General features: G+C 39.3%; 2 protein-coding genes across 46 annotated transcripts in view; one reads left to right on the top strand and one right to left on the bottom strand.

Annotated features, from left to right (window-relative positions):
* The window catches only part of LOC662555 (orexin receptor type 2), a 36,910-nt gene extending 29,467 nt beyond the window's left edge, over positions 1–7,443 (top strand). The window contains exons 5-7 of one of the 2 annotated variants that reach the window (XM_008201514.3): positions 2,753–2,918; positions 4,475–4,587; positions 7,152–7,443. In XM_008201514.3, the coding sequence (XP_008199736.1) occupies positions 2,753–2,918; positions 4,475–4,587; positions 7,152–7,348 (476 nt within the window). In that variant the 3' untranslated portion in view covers positions 7,349–7,443. The other variant, XM_968645.5, reaches the window with a different exon arrangement.
* The window catches only part of shot (short stop), a 67,206-nt gene continuing 58,458 nt past the window's right edge, over positions 7,431–16,178 (bottom strand). For 19 of the 44 annotated variants that reach the window (XM_015981687.2, XM_015981690.2, XM_015981695.2 and 16 more), the window contains 16 exons: positions 13,798–16,164; positions 13,621–13,689; positions 13,527–13,565; positions 13,180–13,254; positions 12,764–13,044; positions 12,480–12,709; positions 12,312–12,429; positions 11,897–11,962; positions 11,148–11,305; positions 9,848–10,106; positions 9,651–9,801; positions 8,965–9,024; positions 8,561–8,650; positions 8,395–8,442; positions 8,190–8,252; positions 7,431–8,056 (listed from right to left, as the gene is read on the bottom strand). In XM_015981687.2, coding sequence (XP_015837173.1) covers positions 7,906–8,056; positions 8,190–8,252; positions 8,395–8,442; positions 8,561–8,650; positions 8,965–9,024; positions 9,651–9,801; positions 9,848–10,106; positions 11,148–11,305; positions 11,897–11,962; positions 12,312–12,429; positions 12,480–12,709; positions 12,764–13,044; positions 13,180–13,254; positions 13,527–13,565; positions 13,621–13,689; positions 13,798–16,164 — 4,225 coding nt within the window. In that variant the 3' untranslated portion in view covers positions 7,431–7,905. Of the gene's footprint in view, positions 8,057–8,189; positions 8,253–8,394; positions 8,443–8,560; positions 8,651–8,750; positions 8,822–8,964; positions 9,025–9,650; positions 9,802–9,847; positions 10,107–10,418; positions 10,496–10,629; positions 10,779–11,147; positions 11,306–11,896; positions 11,963–12,311; positions 12,430–12,479; positions 12,710–12,763; positions 13,045–13,179; positions 13,255–13,526; positions 13,566–13,620; positions 13,690–13,797; positions 16,165–16,178 lie in introns of all 44 variants that reach the window. The other 25 variants (XM_008201518.3, XM_008201519.3, XM_015981686.2 and 22 more) reach the window with 18 other exon arrangements.

Raw genomic sequence — 16,178 nt, 5'->3', positions numbered from 1 at the left:
TTCATCCGGTAAGCATAAAGACCCTAATTCGTATCCTCTACTATCAGTTCCGTTTTATGAAAATAATCTTTACAAAAATTTGATTGAAGCAGTGGTAAATTTAAATAATTAACGGAATCTAACATAGTGCAAAAATTAATTATATGGGGTGTTCAGTGTTATAACGAAATAAGCCCAATTTTAGACATTTTGAGAAAAACATAGCAACGTATGAAATAAAATCCTTTCTTTCAAATGCAATAATTGGTTTTGCAATAAACTGGTTTATTCCTATTAAACAATTTTGTTATAACACCGGATATTTGAGAACATTTGTTCAGTGCAATAACGAAATAAGTCCATCAATCGTTTTTCTCTACAAGTCTACAAATTAATTTAAATTGTAAAGTGATATAAAAAATTATAAAAATTACATCTGACATTTTATTTTACGTATTTACCATAAATTTGAACACAATATTTTTTTCCACGGGAAGTTGGGGACAATATTTTTAAAGGGGTAGTTTTTAATAAACAGAAATGATCAAATAGTGGTCCTGGCTCTTGTGTTTCCATTTATAAACAAAATCTAAAAAAATTATATAAAATTTACGTCACTCTTAGAGACCACTGTAAAGGTTTTATTAATTTATGACCACTTCCTGTTGGAGAAAGTAAAAAAATAAATACTTTTAAGGGCTGCTACCCTTAGTGTCCCATTCGTTAGAACGCCAACTTTAGCAAGGTATTTATTATGTTTATTAATTTTCATTAAAAATAATCTGTTTTGAAATTTAGAGTTTAGAGAAAACACTTATATTTTTGTTATTATGAGTTTTCGTACTATAAGTTATGAAGAAGTAAGATTTTAGAAAAACAGAGAAAAAAATGGCATTATAAATATTGGATGGATAAAACTTTAACGAGCTAAAAATTAAAGAGTTTGCAATTAAAAAAAAACTCACGTTCACGTCTAAGTCTCCCAATTTGCGTTTTTTATACTATTTTTTATTTATTTATTTTTCAAACAAAATTTTACAATGTTCCAACTATGTTATTGTACAGTTTACATTGTCTTTTAGTCATTGTCTAAAAACCATGCCACTCCAACATAAAACAGATTTGCAAAATACCAGCAAGTTCGGACCTTCGTAACCCAAATTCGTCAAAATGGATTTATTTCGTTATAGTATATGTGGATACCTACCGTTATTTCACTTAAAAAATTATTTTGAAGCAATTTTTCTAATGACAATAATTCTATAATTTATTCATCATAGGAAAAATAATATAAATAGAATGAATAGTTTCTTAAAAATCAGGTATACTGTTCTAAGAACTAATATAATAATTAGAATAATGCAAAAATTAAGGGATATTATAATTAGTTTTTCTTAACTTTTAGTTACAACTAAGGTTACAAAATTACTATTTAATTTTATTATCAAATTTGTTTTTCCTGTCTACAGGTCATTTGTTTATTTCATTTAACTTTAATGTGGTGTAGTAACGTCCTCTTTAAATACGACTCGTTAGTAGCCATCTGGTGTACTGCTAATCAGTTTTCACAAATTTAGAGACTTGATTGGTTCCAAAGAGGCTGTAAAGCTTATGCAAATTTGTGAAAGGCAGTGATGTCTTTTTATCATTAACAGTAAACTGATCAAACAAGTGGATTCAGCCAAAGAAACAACCAATTTTCAACACTTAATCATTGTGATTTTTGTTTCAACTTGCAGTTTTATTAGCGAAATAAACGATTTATTTGGTTTTTATGTACCAAAAGTACAAAAAATCTACCACTATTAATTTTCGATATGTTGAACAAATTCATATGTACTGTCACATTTTCGATTATTGAATAAAGTGATAATCTCCTACAGGCCCTAGAACGAACAAAAAAGATGACAACAATAAATGTAAATTTCTGCTGGTGGGTCAGATAATAAACCCAATGTCAGAAAATTTTTATATAAAAAGAACGCCCAAATTATCCTAGGCAAAGTGACAAAGTGTAAGAGTATTTATCTCACAAAAGAAATACGTGTTAAACTCGGTGTTGAATAATGATTTGTCTTGGTGATTTGAATAAACTCTTTATGCCTTGGTTTTTACCAAAAGCATCCCTAAAGGTTTATCCATCAAATTTGCATCATGTAGAGTTTATTCGAATCACCAAAACAAATCATATTAATAATTGATAATAATAATTAATAAAAGGTAATGCTATAGTGAAGATACTATATTATTAATACTAAAATATTGATTAAAATACGTAATAACAAAAAATTGGCACGTCAATATATGAAGAAACAAATCTTTATAAACTTGAACTTGGTCTGGATCTGACTGTAAACTCATTGTTGTGAAATTATTCCATCAACAAAAGTGTATTACATGTAGTAAGAGCTTGTTCTTTTGAGTTGGACTTGAAGAGCAAATGTCACATATATTTCTACCACTGCTTGAACTGTTTAGTTAGACAAACGAAATATACGAAAGATCCTATTTTAAATCGGAGTTTCGCCAAAACTAAATTAAGATCATTTAAAAGATGGTCTAAAATCATATTGATTGAGTCGTCTGGAAACTCGTGTTTTTCACTTTTGGCATTTCTTATTTCGAGTGACTGATGCGGAGTCTTAGTGCTTTAAAGCAATTTTTGTCGAATTTAAGTCTCTTAAAACTCTCGGTTTTCCAAAGGTGTCGCAAGGATCATAACGATGATGAATGATCTGCCGCGTGTGCACTAAGAAGGCCGTTTTGATTTCAGATGCGTCTGGGGGCGGCGGTAGGCAGACCAACACGTTCGCCATGAACATGAACGCCAGCACCGAAGGCCAACTGCGGTCGCGGCGGAAAGCCGCTAAGATGCTCGTAGCTGTCGTCGTCATGTTCGCTTTCTGCTATTTTCCCGTACATCTGCTCTCTATCTTAAGGTAAGGGGCTTTGTCGTGATGAGACTTGACAGGACCAACGGCTGGATAAACGCCGCTCGACTCGATGGACTCAATCGGATTGGGGGAGGAACACATGACATGTTCGAAAATAGAATCGAGAACGCTGTCCTTGCGGCCTGAGGGCAACGTTATTTGCAAAATTGTCAAAATTGATTTTTTCGGCCAAGAAGCTCGGTCGTAAATACACAAATTGGATTTAATGGCATGTGAGATTGCTGGCGACGGTGGCCAAAAAATTGCATTTGGGGAAAATTGGGACTGCAATAACAATCACCGAGATTGAATGATAGGTATGAGAGGAAAACACGGAAATAAAATAAAGCTTGTTGATTTGCATGTCTAAGAAGACCAACAAACGGAAATTCAGCTGCAAATGGGAAAAAATCCATTATTTAACCTTTTTTACATTTATGACCACATGAAATGCATCAAATGTGTCGTAAACATAAATTGCAAATGGTAATGTATTCAGCAAAGACTGCGAACACTATTATCGTTAAACCGAGAAACCTGGGAAAATTTAATTTTTATGATACCTCCTCACGACAGAAATGCATTTTGTAGGGAAATTGAAAAAACTACACTCGCTAATGGATTTACAGCTCACTTCTAGCTAATTGTTTGAAACGGAAAATTTTGGATGACCTATTTTGACCGAAACTAAATCTTTGACATTTTTTCACTCTCCTAAATGATGCGAAACGAGGCATTTCTCAACCTAATCCAATACAAGACAAACCAATGTTGCTTTGACCTTTAACTTCAGCACAAGTTCGCCAATAACTGTCCAGTAAACTCCAATCTCCAGGTGCTAATTCCCAAGCAAGTATCCGCCACACTGACCACCCTTATCTGAATTTTTTCTTATTATAAGTCAGTAATCGCCAGATTACCTTGTTCTAAAGCGTTTATCATTTGTCGTAAATTCCCCAGCTTTATTAGCTCTATTCTAGCCACTGACAGAAACATGTTGTTCAAAAATTGACTAGGTAATCCAAGCTCCACATAATACACGTTAAATGATCTCGTTATGCTAACGACTGACATAGTTTAACGAAAATTAAACGAAATTTATTCGGAAAGAGCGGTATCGCAGCCCTGTCGCCGCCTCCGCCCGAACATATTTCGTCGAATAACACGTTTAGTCCTCTTTATGAATAGCGGCATGACTCGGGGAATAAAAGTATCGTATTGATTCAGGTTTTGCCATGCAAATTTGTCATTACCATAAAACCGAACTAATTCCGTTTCCTTTGTGGTGTTAAGAGTTAATCAGGAATTGCAACGATTACAAGAACGAAGCGGTCCCCGCGGTATATATTTCATTTAGCTTAAATTGGTTTCATGTGTCTTTTGATGCTGAGAGAAAAAAAATAGATGAACAGGGCGGACGGTTGATAATTAAGTTTTTTCAAGACGATCGATTCAAGCGGCTGCTTTACTAATCCGGAGTTTGCCGTGTGTAGCAAGCGGTGGTGAAGGATCCTCCTACCCACATCCTAGGAACTTTCACGGCAAATTTTGCATTGTTTCAGGAAAACCGTCGGCTTGAAAAACACGGACGGCAACCGGGCGTTTTCTTTGATATCGCACTGGTTGTGTTACGCCAACAGCGCCGTCAATCCCATCATTTACAACTTCATGAGCGGTAAGTACTTAAATAACCTTCTCACAATCAAACTAGGAAAACGTGCATTCCCCAACCGCTGAAACCCACTTATTTCGTGAAAAGAGCTCAGAGCTATTAATTGTGAACGGTGTTTTGCGGCTTTGTTGTGAGATCAAAGCACGCTTTAGTGGTCATATTAAAGGACTCAATTGAAAAAACTTACAGCGACGCCAAACAAGCTTCGCGCGGCATCGCTATGTAAATACTGTTTTCGATCAAAAATAGAAAATTGAATCGTGCAAGTAGCTACAATGCCCGCTTCCGCAGATCTAATTATACGTCTTGACACGGCCAAAGGGTCGTTAAGGAAACCGGGTCACACGTAAAAGATTTCATTTACCGAAGACTCAAGTTGGAAAGTACACAGCTGTGCTCCGAAATGCAACCAAAAATTGGCTTTGTCAAGCTGCGGACGTTATCGGCGCAATACTTGAATTTTAAGGGGAAGCTAAGGCGAATTTCGAAAAATAGAAGTAAATAAGTAGGTGTAACAAAACAGAAAACACCACTAGTTGTCTCAGTTCAATATCATACAAAGGGTTTAGTTTCGTTTAGTTTTAGCGGACATTTTCTTGAAACCCCACATTCTATACATGGTTTTTTTAATTTTTGTTCTCTTAAGGGGAAACATTTTGTTTATCAGACACCCGAGCAAAGTAGTGTCTACTCTAAAGCGGACAGTTTGCGTAGCAAAATCAGAAAAGTCAGAATTTTGACCTAAAGATGAATTACCGACTCTCCTAATGTAGAATATGGCCAAATATCTAAATTTATGAAAGAAATTGCACCAAGTAACGTTAATTTTGAACACATGTGAGGATATATTATGAAGACTTAATTCCACAAGCCGAAAGCTTTGTCATAAATTTTGAAAGGTTGAATCGGAGCAAGAAGAATTATTGTGATCAAATGGTCAAGATAAATGCATGAAGGGGACTATAACTGCGATAACTGTGTTAAAACAAATAAAAAAGCTCTGTTAACTTTGAAGAAGTTTGTGTTTAACTTTATTTATAGTGCCTTGTTAAAATTTAATTCGTTATTAAAAGTTAACAACGCGAATGAACCAATCAAATTGCTTCAATTTGGTCACGTGATCAGTTAATCACGCATTTAATTGCGGATTAAATTATTGACGCTGCTATAAACCGGTCCATAAGATATTTCAATATTAATAATAAATATTATTACAAAATCGTGATAACATATGACTTGAGTCACGAATACGTATTCTAGAAAATCATTTTGAAAATGCTGACATTTTTTTTGTTTTTTTATACTAAACGGTTTGGATTTCAGTCAGGTCAGGTTAAGTAACTTAAATATTTTTTTTCGTTGACCGTTTGTTAATGTCAATACTAAAGAAAAATGTTGTTTAAAAAAGGATGTATTTTGAACGTCATTAATACAATTTTTTCGCTATCGCTCGTTTGTGCATTGAACAGTATCAAATGTTAATCCTCTTCATTGATAGATTATTCTATCAAATAGCTATTTCAATCATCTTCTCACCAAATTCTAACTTAATATTTTATTAAGCGGACACCTCTGTTAAGCGGACATATTTTCGGCGACGGCGTAGTGTCCGCTAAAGAGAATTCACTATAATAAATTTCATAATCACAAGCCAAACACACAGTCTGACGATTGTGATGTTTTTTGCAAAAACAGGGCAATGGCTGTTTTTCTACCAACTCAAGTTCAACATTGAAAACAAATTGATTTTACTGATATTTTCGCTTCCACGATTGTAAGTAAAGAGAGGAAGACGCAAAAAACATCAGAATTTGGCTTATAATATAATAACACGTTCTATTTCGGGTTGTAAAAGTCAGGACTGCACAATTTGTTCGTTTTGCATCGAGTTGCAAAAATTCACTTTTCTTGCATGCACGGCAGTTTGTTGCCCTTTGACGAGTTGTAACCTTTCGCTTCCCCTTAAACTTCGGTGAAAGTGATCTCCAGGCCGGCTGAAATTCTGTGAAAAAATGTGCCAAACTTGAAACTAATTGTCTTTTCTGAATGCAGGCAAATTCCGAAAAGAATTCCACCGCGCTTTCGAGCACTGTTGCCAGCGGTCGGGCGGCCATGGATTCCAATTTAGCGCCGTGTATCGCAAAACGGAAAAGGACTCAGGAATTGCCTCACGAACCCATTCGAGGACCGACCTGGAGATACAGCGTGTGAACGATTTCGAGCCGAGACATAACAGGAAAGGGACAAAAACTAGCATGTTACTAGTGGAGACCTAAAATATTTCGCACCATATCAATACGCGGTTGGAGTGCTCACTTTATTCGAGGACAATCAGGAGAAAACAGTACACTGTGATGTAATTAAATTTGTGCAGTCGGAAGCGTTTTTAATGATTCCGACTGTGCTGCGGCTCACCTTCTGTATCAAAATGAGTGTTGTTACTTTTAAAACTCTGACGGGGGAATAATAAACGCTGAAACTTGTAAATTAATGTTGACCAAGAGATGTTTCATGTAGTAGTCGTCAATAAATAGTGTTAAGCTACAAAGTGTTTCTCTTTGTTTCAGGCAAATTTAGGAGGGAGTTTCGGTCGTCTTTCGCCAAATGTACGCCAGCGAACGAGGCCTCTGATATAACCCTGCGTAACAGTACTTGTATTTATCGTTTCACGACCACTCACCAGAGCTACAGGTCACGTAGCGAGATTATTCCACTAAATACCATACAAAGCGCTAAAATTACAAGCAATTACGCTGTAGATTAGGTCCTTTCAAAGTGCACCACTCTGTATATATTTAAGAGTTGTCTGTTCGTCAAGCCGGTGTAAGGTGAATAAAACACGTCCACTTAAAAAATTTAGTTTATTGTTTTAATACATAACAAATTAAATATAGTAATAGTTACAATATTGACTGATCCGTTCTTTCATACTGGCGATATAAAAGAAAGGCGTTTCTGGTAATCACACAACTACGAGTATTAGCGGCGCTTTAGTATCTAAATTATTAAGGATAAAATAAGTAAGTTAGTAGGATAAATCAAATAAACGTCCACTAAACAAAGCAAATCGCCACAAAATGGTCCCACTGATACCCAAAAAATAATACAAAAATCACCTCACGAAAATAATTTTGCAATTTATGGCAACTTAACGCAGTTACGTATTGTGACTCACACAATAATTCAACTCCGGAACTGGCGTTTCCGGGGCCGCTTCATAAATAAATCTTTTATACAAAAATATGAACAATTTAAACAAAAACACAATAACCCTACTGTCAGTCATTCGTTAATCTTGGAATAAGTTAATCTCATAATTAATTAAAGTCTAAAAGGCTCCCGTTCCTTTGTTGTTTTCTTCGCTTGCCCTGTTGGCGTGTCGGACGCTCCCGATGGTTTTCGTAGAAGGCGGGAAGCGGCGGTTTGTTGCCCGGGCGGAACGGGTGTGTTAGACCCGGATGGTGTTCGTGTCCTAAAGCCACAAAATAGCTCAAAGCCGGTTCTCGAACCGAACAAACTGACTACGTCTCGACGCTAGCGCGAAAACGAAACACGCTAGCGTGGAGATTGCGGTTACTACGTTAAAAGTTGAGTGTGTTAATTACCTAGCCGCCGTCCTTAGCGTCGGAGCGTTACCGATTGTCACTTGTCGTGGTTTGCTTGTACTCCTAGTTAAACACATTATACACATGCTAGTTAGTCTGTTACAAAGTCATTGGAATAAATATATACATAACAGCAAAAAATCACAGAATGGACGTGCAAGAAAACGAAAGCCGAACAAAAAATCCATGCTGGTGTTATTATTACCTAATCGGTATTTTCGATCTGCTCGATCTACTCGCCGACGATTTCGTTCTTGTTAGTATCAAAAGAAAACGAGTTAGTATCACAAAAAACAGACAGACGGACAGAAAGATGTGTGAAACGACAAGAAATGGAAACGTGAGGAAAAACATGCACATCACAAAATTACCCTGAAGATAAAGACATAGAGCAAGAGCTTGACGTTGAGGGAGATTCGGGATCAGTGTCACCACTTCCTTTGTACACAGGTATGCGAGACCTGGTACAGAGTAATAATACGAATGAAACAAATCGCAAAGACTCGAGGGCGGCCAACCGTTGTTAATTTTTTGTTACTAATATATTTCAAAAAATTGTACCTTAATTGTCGGCACAAGCGTCCTCTTGAGGCTTAAGCCTGAAGGGTTTTTGCGCCTTTCCTTGCTTTGTTCTGAAATTAATTTCGTACCGAAGTTTTTAAAATCCGAGTTAAACTTTTGGTTACCGGTTAATTGAGTTGGCTACCCTGTATATAAAAGCCCCAAAACTACCCCCGACCCAAAAAACAACTTTTTTTTAATTCGTTTTGTTTACCTTGGGGTGGTAACTGACGTTAGTGTTGGTATACTTGATGCTCGGGGAATGCCTGATGATCTACCAAGGTTAGAACATGCCGATATTAGTTACAATGGCGAGAAAATTAAATCACTTCATTAACAATTGTAACGAGATATGTGCCACCCAATTATTTATTCGACTAAGGCGGGCATTAATCTTTTCTACCAAGACACCTAAGTTAAGCGGGAGACCTAGTTTACAGAGTCAACAATTTCAATCGATCAAGAATACGTTTGTGAAGTTTTAGAGTGAAATTGATGAGTTCGTTAACGGGGGAGATTAATAATGCAGATGTTTCATTGTCGCGAGTGCATGGATTGTAGAGATTACAAATCGCTTATTCGCAAACAAGTCAAGATTTTTCCGTTGATCGCAGTTTGGAGTGTAATTTACCCATTAATGATTTTCCTTTAATAAATAATTGGTATTATTGGAGTTATTCGCAAATGTCCCTCATCTCAAAACAAACGATAAACGGAGGATATACGCACAACTTTCTTTTCAGTAAAAATGACAAAAAAATCAAGTCGGACTTAATATTTTTAATTTTACGTTTAACGGCTTAGAAGACGATTTTTTTGTGGAGAAAAACTGTTATTTTTGAAGCTTGTAAACCAGGTTCCTCAACTTGCCCCAAACTACTCAAATTTTTCAAGACTCACTTTCCGGCTGGACTAGCTGGTGAAATGAGCCCCGTGGGTGTCCTCGGCCGGGACCCGGTGCCATTCTGGGGCCTCCGCAAAGAAGAAGTTGTCGATGGTACCCGACTTGACGTTGGGGTCCTTCGTGGAATCCTCGACGGGGTACCATCATCTGAACACACTAATTAAAAAAAATCACTTACCCGTTGGAAACATACCTGTACTATCTAGGGAGAGGTTAGAACCATGTCTCGATGGGGGTTTGCTGCCAGGCCTGCTGCCAGTTCGCGACGCCGGTCGTGAGTTCGACCTAGACCCTCCTGGGGTCATCGTTGACCTGTAAGATGGTTTTCTGGGCGTGCGGAAAGCAGAACTTTCGTTGTCTGATAACGAGTCGGGGGTCCCCGCTGATAAGGAGGATTTGGAAGTGCGCGGAAGGCTGCCCATTGGAACCGACCTTGCTGAACGCTCTCGCACCTAAACAGTAATTTTTAGTAAGGATGGGTGAGTGGAAGAGTACCAGTTGTTGGTAAGGGCCAACAATTGATACGAGTCGTGCACCCACAAAAAAAGGATCTTCGTGTTAGATAACAGTGACAAGACGCTACGTTAACAAGTGTGTGATTAAAAAATGTAAATTGAAGATCCTTGATTGCATAACAAAACGCTACTTACAGTTTCCTGTCTTACCTCATCCGGTAACGTTAAAATGATCTTAGTAAAAATTGGGCCGGTTTTAGAAATTTTGGAAAGAAAGACCAAAAGTAATGAGCGATTTATTCGTCTTACCTGCGGTATACCTACCATCGGTACTTGCGATAGGTACAAAAGTTTGTGGTGGTCTTTTTCCGGCCCGATAACAGCGACTGGTATAAAAACAAGAAAAACGGTACGATTGAAACTCGACTCGATTTAACGATAAATGATGATTTTGCAAAAAAAACGAGAGAAGAGACGTACACACCATGCACATGCACAAAGTGTCTGTGTGTATTATTACCCAGTGACAAGTGTTGTTGATATTGAGAGGAGCCCAGTGTAAGGTGGGTCCAGCAGTAGAACCGACATGCAAAGGGTACGCATTGCCCACTTCTCCTTTGGCCCTCAGCTGCTCGAATATGGGCATCAACTCCGCCAAGTGTTCGTGAGCTAAACAATAGCACATGCCAACATTCAGAAATATACAGCGTGTCCGAAATAATCCAATAGTGATCGTCGCGTTTAGATGGTGCGAACAGAAAAAAGAAGCATCGAGTGCTGAATGAACGTGAGGCGATTTTGTTTTATGCTTCGGCCCTTGTTGTTGTCGCGTTCACAAAATTCATCTCCTGAGGTCCGACTTACCTTTACCCTCTGGTGGCCAACTACTGTACTACGTATACAAGCGTACCATTACCAAGACATAGAGCAACTCGAAAAAAGCACTGAAAACAATACTCCACAACCGACTGGGATCGAGGACAAGGATAGTATTTTCGATGCTTTTTCCGGATCAAAGAGGGTGCTCTTGTGCAATACCTTAGTGATTGGCCCTTGAGGAGTGCGGAGTGATGATGCAGAGGAGCCAGAGGCGGGACTGGAGGCCGATGTTTTGGGCTTGAACGCGGTCATAGTTTGCGATACGCCGTCGGCTAGGATGAATTGTTCACGCAGCTCTATGTTCGTGCGTCCTTTGGCTGTGTGAGGAATTTCAGGACGAGGAAAAGGAAGTAAGTAACAGAAAACAAGTTAGTGCGGTAGGGGACACGTGAAAGGAGAAAAAAAAACAAAAACAAAATAAGCAAAAATTCTAAAAAAATAAAAATAAAAGGAAATGCACTAATTGCTAAAACGGGAAGAGATCGTCCCGTGTGCGTATATTACAGTGGAAATAAAACTATGGTCTAATAAAATTGCCAACAAAACACAACGAAAGGTGGTCCAATCAAATTAGACACATTTGGCTCGACCTCCAAAAATTCCAAAACACAGTTTCAAAAAAACACATAAAGTAAGAAGGTTGACGAAATTTCATTATAATAAAAAAAATCAAGCAATTTTATCGCAATTACTTAGGACCTCTCAAATTTTTTGAGTATAAAGATTTGTTCTTACGAAATGGAAACATATCTTATTTTTATGTGTATTGGAATTCTTTTAATTCGAATCTAATTCGATGGACAAAAAAATGAAAATAAAATCGTGTACGTTGTTGTTAATAAATAAAAACCATGCACCCAAATTAAACCAGACTTCGTCACCATGTTACATCACGTGCGTTCGCTTACCGAGGGGGCACCAAGGCTCGTGCTGATCAGGTATGTCGGGATGAGGTAACGGTAAAACTAACGTAACTTATAATTGACGCCACAATGATTAAGAAGTTAAAAAATTGTAATAAGCGCAAATTAACGTTTATTAAAAATGGGATGTGTTAGAACGGGAGGGAAAACAAAAAATCCCATTAGTATCACAATGACACGTAAATGCAAAGACTTGCTTTGCAACGAAAACATGATAAAAGAATAAACAAAGCATGATGATGTCCTCAGGAGACAAGTTAGCAGTTACTTTATTAGATGTTGCGTTAATAACTTGTATGCCGCAATAAGGGACAAAGCATGGTAATGAGTGATGTGTAATTTTGTTTCGATAAAATTTTGATATATATTTTTTTTGGTTTTGTGATAGGTAAACACTCACCTCGGCAGGGATCGTTCTTAATTAAGAACTCGTCTAGAGCTACCCAACCGCCTCCTACGCGCACCATTACGGTGCTGCGCAAGATGCGGACTAGACGTAGTTTTTGGCTTTCACCAAACTGTAAAAAAAATATGAGTACAACTCGGGCGCAATTCTTTGCATACTCACTCTATATTTGCCTTCGCCGACTTGGAAGACTCGGAATTTCTGCCGGCAAGTACACAACATCACTAGCCTCTTAACCTCATCGTGTATCTTCTGGGCGTCAGTATCGGCTGGTTTCTCCTCCCAGTCAGGTCGCAATGCCGCGATGAACTTCTTCCAGTCGATCAACCCGCGATTGTCTTGGTCGAACATATCAGCAACGTGTTTCATTTCAAGCCGGGAAGTATCAAACTCTAGAAAACGCCAAACGATACTTTGGAAAATCTCAAATTAGCCGCTCGACCTACTCGTTTTGATAATTCCATCGATAAAATCGTCTCTCGGTATAAGCTCGTTGTTATCCTTGTCCATTTTCCTGAACAAGTCGGTCAATCTCGACTTCTTGTAGTTCATAAACTTCAAGAAGCGCTTCCTCCAGTCATCCCAAGAGAAGTTATCCGCTTTTTCCTTCTCCTTGAGATAAGCAAGATGGTCGTAAAGCTGGCGTTGTCGCTCCCACGACAACATCCAGACATGGCGCCACTTATCGTACAAGAACTTGACACGTGGCGATCGGAATTCGGGTTCGCTAAATAAAAAACAAAATGGAGACGAGTTTTGATTGGCCGATGATGAAAATGAGGTGATTCGGAGTTCGGAAAGGTTGGGAGTACGAGATTTATGTCTGGTGTTAGTCCCATGATCGAGTGAATGAATAATGTACCTGCCAGATGGGAATCTTGGCCCGATATGTGGTAATTGAGGATCCGGACTCAGTTCCCGACCAGGACTGGAACGGCTGTCGACAAAGCACATGCAACACTCAACAAATCAAAAACTAAAAATACGGCCTACAAACTCAAACAAAAAATAAAAGATTAAACATGTTTGGTTTGTCGACTCAAGTTAATCAACAACTCGCAACAAAATTTTGATAAATACTACAGGTGATGTTTTCACGTATTTATCAAGACTTTGTCGCAAACACAAAATTAGTCACACTTGGATCGCACACAAGTAAATTAGTAGCAAACACACGGAAGTGTTAAATGTGTAAACAAAGAGGCTAACCTTCCACGGTGCGCAAGCAAGTCTCTCGATCCTTTGAAGCTAGAAAACCAAATTTTGGTCAAACACAAGCACAAACACTGACGTTGCGTCATACCTTTGTTTGCGGCCAAGAGAGCCGTAGCTATCAGGTGAAGGTTCACGAATGTCATGCTGTGATCCCCGACTGGTGAAAAACAAAGCAACACAAGAACACAAATTAGACATGCAACACAAAGCGGTGATGAAACACAAAAACAGTGCAAGTGTTTAAACACACGAAACAAGTACTTACATCGGTCCTTTGCCCTTAACGAATTTCTTGGGCTCTTTCGCGTTTGTAGGCTTGATTTGTTTGGCTTTGCAAACTCTATCGACTTCACCTTGACGTTTCTGCGTGTTTTCCATGAATTCTTTATGGTCGGCGATCAGTTGCTCGGTCGCGGGAATGTCCATGGGTAAGTCCTCGCGTTTCAAGGCAATAAGCGTATTCTCCAGACCCAACAACCACTGGATGAGTTCTTCAAGACACTCGTCGAGGTCTCGCAACGACTGCATGTGAGCGGTGAGTTTCTGGTGGCGTTGCATGGCCCATTGGGAGACTTCCTCCCATCGGGATTGTATAACCTTGATCCAGTTTTTGATAACATTGATCGCGTCGGGGTGAGCTTTAGCCAGTACGCTTTGAGCGAGATCGAGGGTGTGGTTTTTCTCGCGTTCTTTGTCTTTGAGTTCCGCTCGGAACCGATCCAAAGCTTGAAGCTGCTCGTAAGCTGTAGCCTCATCCTCAGGGGTACTTCCAACGAATCGCAATTGTCTCTCGGCTTCGGATAGCCAGTCAAGGAGCATATGAACCGACTTGTGGAGACGTTCGGCTTCGTGCAGAGCCTCATCCAGACGGCCTGACCTGATTCGAGTCAATTTCGTGACCGAATTCCACAATTCGTTCAATTCGGTCAACTGAGATCTGATTTGGGTGGCATCTGCCCGGTTTGCTTTACGTTCGAGATCAGTGCCGGTCCGGATAACGGACTCCATTTGCTCGTTGCGTCTCTCCAGTTCTTTCTCAAACTGATTGTGTAAATCTACAAGGTGGTTGACTGTGTCCAAGTCTCCATGAACGGGACTATCCACCGACAACTCCTTCTCGACTTTCTTTAGCCACTGCAAGAGCGCGGCGATGGCATCCTTGAATTGACCAGAGTACAACAACGCTTCTTCGAGCTTCCTTTGCCTGTCCACACTCTTGTTGCAAACTGCTGTCCATTTTGCTTTAAGATCACTCATCATCTGTCTGATCGTCGGCTCATCACTCTTCGGTGCCTTCTCTTTGAGCACTTTTCCGGTTTTCATGACGTGGTCGTAAGTGCCTTGCTTAGCGGAAAGGTTTCTTTGAAACTCCTGGTGTTTATGGAGTCGGCTCTTGATCGCCTCAGGGTCATTCCCGACCGATTCGGACAAAAGCCGGTCTAGTGAGTCTTCCGTTTCGTTTAACCAAGTCATAAGACCCGACCAGCCATCGTGGAACTCTTTAGCTTCCTTGTAACCCAAGTCCAGGGCTCTAGTTCGTTCAGCTGATTTTGACGCGACTCGTTCCCAGCGATGTTGAACACTCACCAACAAGTTCTTAATCAAGATAACATCTTGTTTCTGACTGAAATATTTCAGATGAGTGCCTTTCTTGTCAAGATCGAGCATGATTTCGCGGTGAGCACTGACATCCTTCTGGAATATTTTGTGCTCTTCCATTTGACCTTGGATCGTTTCGAGAACTCGCGAAACTGGTTTAAGGTTAGACAAAATCTTCTCAGCGTTGGTCAACCATTCAACAAAGTTCTCAAGAGCCTCGTGGAATTCGGTGGCTTCCTTGAGAGCAATCTCGAGTTTGATTTTCTTGTCGTTGGCTCGGGACGTGACCGAGTCCCAACGCTGTTTCAAAGTGCGTAAATTGTGTTGAAGGTTAGACGCGGCATTTGAACCCTTTCTGAGATACTCTTGTCCTTGAGCTAATACTGTTTCAACTTTAGGTCTATTATCTTCAATTTCGTTGTAAATCTCCATGAAACGTTCTAATTGTTCACTTGCTGTTTCCGGAAGACCTCCTACCGGCTTACTTGCGGTTATAATACCGTCAACGTCACACAACCATGACAGTAGATCTTGTATTTCCGCATTGAACCTTTGAGCTTCATTAAGCGAGTCTTCAAGTTCGCGTTGACGGTCAGCAGCTTTCTGCATCAAAGCCCTCCATTGCGTGTTAAGAGTATTGAGCTTATCTTGAGTGATGGAAGCCTCATCTGAACCTTCTCCAGTTTCAATGATTTGTCTTCCCGCATCATTCAAAGTATCAACACTCGTCTGGTGGGCTTGTATATCGTTAACCAGAACTTTAAGTTTTGCCAACTCAATTTCCAAAATTTGTGGATCTCCCTGAACCGGTTTCAGCTCATCCAAAGTCTTATCAGTCTTGCTGATCCAGACCAGGAGCTCGTTGAGGGCATGTTGGAACTGGCCGAGACGCAACAAAGCATTCTCGAGCTGTCTTTGCCGTTCCACAATGCCTCTCAGCAAGTCATCCCAACGTTTGTTGACTCCGGAAAGTGGTTCCTTGATAGCGGCAGCTTGATCAGCCGACGTACGCTCGGTGAGTTCTTGTGCTTGCCTAAATAGAAAGCA

Source organism: Tribolium castaneum, chromosome 3 (assembly GCF_031307605.1).
Source record: "Tribolium castaneum strain GA2 chromosome 3, icTriCast1.1, whole genome shotgun sequence".
Lineage (NCBI taxonomy): Eukaryota > Metazoa > Arthropoda > Insecta > Coleoptera > Tenebrionidae > Tribolium > Tribolium castaneum.
The sequence above is the reverse complement of the archived record's forward strand: the minus strand, read 5'-3'. Positions and strand labels throughout refer to the sequence as shown.